Here is a 2,705-nt window from a genome sequence, read left to right on the forward strand (position 1 = left end):
CGTGACAAGTCTGTGTGATTTACACACCAATAACTCACACAAAACTTAAAACATTCCTTATATTTACATTTTTCATGTTCAAAAGCACCAAAAATACATTCATTGTTTGAATTATTTGCTGCCCTATATCGTTACATTTTTATTAACGTCTCTGTAGCCTCATTGTGACGTCACTTTAGCGCGAGTTTCACTTTTTATATTTCTACGCGTAAGTACAGTGTATACAGAAAAATGACTTTCAATTTCAATTTCACAGTTGGCTTAGCAGAAAAACACAGCAAATGTTTATATATATATATATATATATATATATATATATATATATATATATATATATATATATATATATATATATATATATATATATATATATATATATATAAAATTTATGGATAGTGGAAACACCTTTTGTTATTCAAAAACAACTTTAATTCTTAGATTTGGTCACATGAGAAGAAGACTATTATGGAACCCCTGAAAAGAGCTCAAGTACTACTCCAATGTGACCTGTGTCAAAGCGATTCATTACAGAGTCATTGTGAATTTTGTCAGGTAAACCTGTGTAAGGCCTGTGTAGGGGAACATCTCTCTGATTCTTCCCAAAGACACAATGTTGTACCGTACAAATATAGATCTTCTGCTCCTTACTACCCAAAATGTCCTGACCACACCAATACACATTGTGAATTTTATTGTGAGATATGTGACGTTCCTGTCTGTTCTACCTGCATCTCCTCTGATAAACATAAAGGGCATACATTTACAGATGTTCTGAAAAAAGTACGTTCCAAGAAAAAAGAATTAGAAAAAGACTTGGAAGAACTAGAGAAACGAATATATCCTGCATATGAAGAAATTACATTAGATTTAAACTCAGAAAAAGTAAACTTTGAAAACCATTATAAGAATCTGACAACAGCTGTCACCAAACAAGAAAAAAACTTGCACAGAGAAATTAGCATCATTGTTAACAAACAGAAATCTGAAATCGATGAGATGAAAAATAAACACTCGGTTGCTGAAAATGAACATGAAAAAGAAATTAAACAGATTACGTCTGATGTAAAACAGAGTATCAATGACCTGAAGAAAATACTATACTCCAATGATGTCTCCTTAACTTCTGTGTATAGATCCAGGAATGCTGAATTCAGAGGTTTACCTCCTAAAGTCAATGTTTCCTTACCACGTTTCACTCCTCATCAAATAAACACAGAACAGCTCCATCAAATGTTTGGTTCTTTGTCAGCAATTACCATTACAAAAGAAGCACATAGCAACACAATAAAGACCCCAGAAGCTGTATCCTGTCCTCCAGCCAAATCACTACTTGATGCAGCCGAGTTTATCACCAGCATACAAACAAAGTATAATTACCTATACAATGTTACCTGTCTCAGTGACGAAGAAATCTGGACACATGGAGAAGAAAATATCATGAAACTCTACAACCTCCGGGGTGAAGTACTAAGGTCAATCATAACCAAGTCAGGGAACAATCCACGTGACACAGCAGTGACAAGAAGTGGAGATCTAGTTTATATTGACATATATACAAGTACTGTAAACATAGTGAAGAATGAACAGATTCAGGAAGTTATTAGACTACAGGGATGGAAACCTCATAATATTTGTGGAACCACTACGGGTGACCTCCTTGTAACCATGGACAGTGCTAATGGTGAACACTCAAGAGTTGTCCGTTACTCTGGCTCTACAGAGAAACAAACCATTCAGTTTGACAGTGAAGGTAAATCTTTGTACTCATATGGTTATACGAAAGACATCATTGAGAACAGGAACCTTGATATCTGTGTGGCTGACTGTAATGCCAAAGCAGTAGTGGTGGTAAACCAGGCCGGAAAATTCCGATTTAGATACACTGGATATAGCTCTTCTACCGCCAGACCACTTGATTTAATCGGAATCACAACAGACAGCCAGAGTCAGATCCTGATATCAGACCGTAAAAACAACTCTATTCACATCCTAGATCAACACGGACAGTTACTCTCTTACATTCGTAATTGTGATCTACACCTTCCATGGGGTTTAAGTGTAGACACCAAAGACAACCTCTTTGTGGCTGAGTTTCACAGTCATAAAGTGAAGAAAATCAAATACATGTAAATACTTCAAAGTAATTGACAGTTTCTATGACTTATATATACAAAATAAAAAAAACAATCACCACATTGATTATGTGATATTCAGACTACAGTGTATGCTCAGTGGGTAAATACATTTTAGGACCTTATTATGTACCCTTACCGAAGTTGGGGGAACACATTGTACTAACGTAGATTCTTTTTAAGATCTTTCCTTTCAGACGGAAGACCTTATAGAGTTTGTAATGTTTATCATTATTAGCTTCCCCCTTTCCTGTGCACCACTGTTAAATCATACTATGAAGAAATCAACGGAAAATAGACGTGCACAAATATATACCTTGTTATGCTGAATTTATTTTTGTAAAGCTATTATATTATAGATGACTAATATTTATAGAAATTACATTGTATATCCGACTCTGTATTGAATCTAGTTTGGTCACCTTATTTGAGAGTCACGCGGTATGTGCATAAAATGTGTTCTACATGGAGGTCATACACAAATTTCAATATCGCAAGGGCATACCCTATTCAAAAAAAAAAAAAAAACAAAAAAAAACAAATTAAGTTAAAACTTATTTCTATATACCTTAT

At 34.3% G+C, this 2,705-nt stretch overlaps 1 protein-coding gene across 1 annotated transcript; it reads left to right on the forward strand.

Moving 5' to 3' along the window:
* The first annotated feature begins 465 nt into the window (after window positions 1-465).
* On the forward strand, window positions 466-2,162 carry LOC133189185 (E3 ubiquitin-protein ligase TRIM71-like). The gene has a single exon (XM_061324594.1). The coding sequence runs from the start codon at window positions 466-468 to the stop codon at window positions 2,128-2,130; it is 1,665 nt and encodes a 554-aa protein (XP_061180578.1). The 3' UTR covers window positions 2,131-2,162.
* The last annotated feature ends 543 nt before the right edge of the window (window positions 2,163-2,705 follow it).

Source organism: Saccostrea echinata, unplaced genomic scaffold (assembly GCF_033153115.1).
Source record: "Saccostrea echinata isolate AGI-Se365-2 ecotype Australia unplaced genomic scaffold, CSIRO_AGI_Sech_v1 ptg000017l, whole genome shotgun sequence".
Taxonomy (NCBI): domain Eukaryota; kingdom Metazoa; phylum Mollusca; class Bivalvia; order Ostreida; family Ostreidae; genus Saccostrea; species Saccostrea echinata.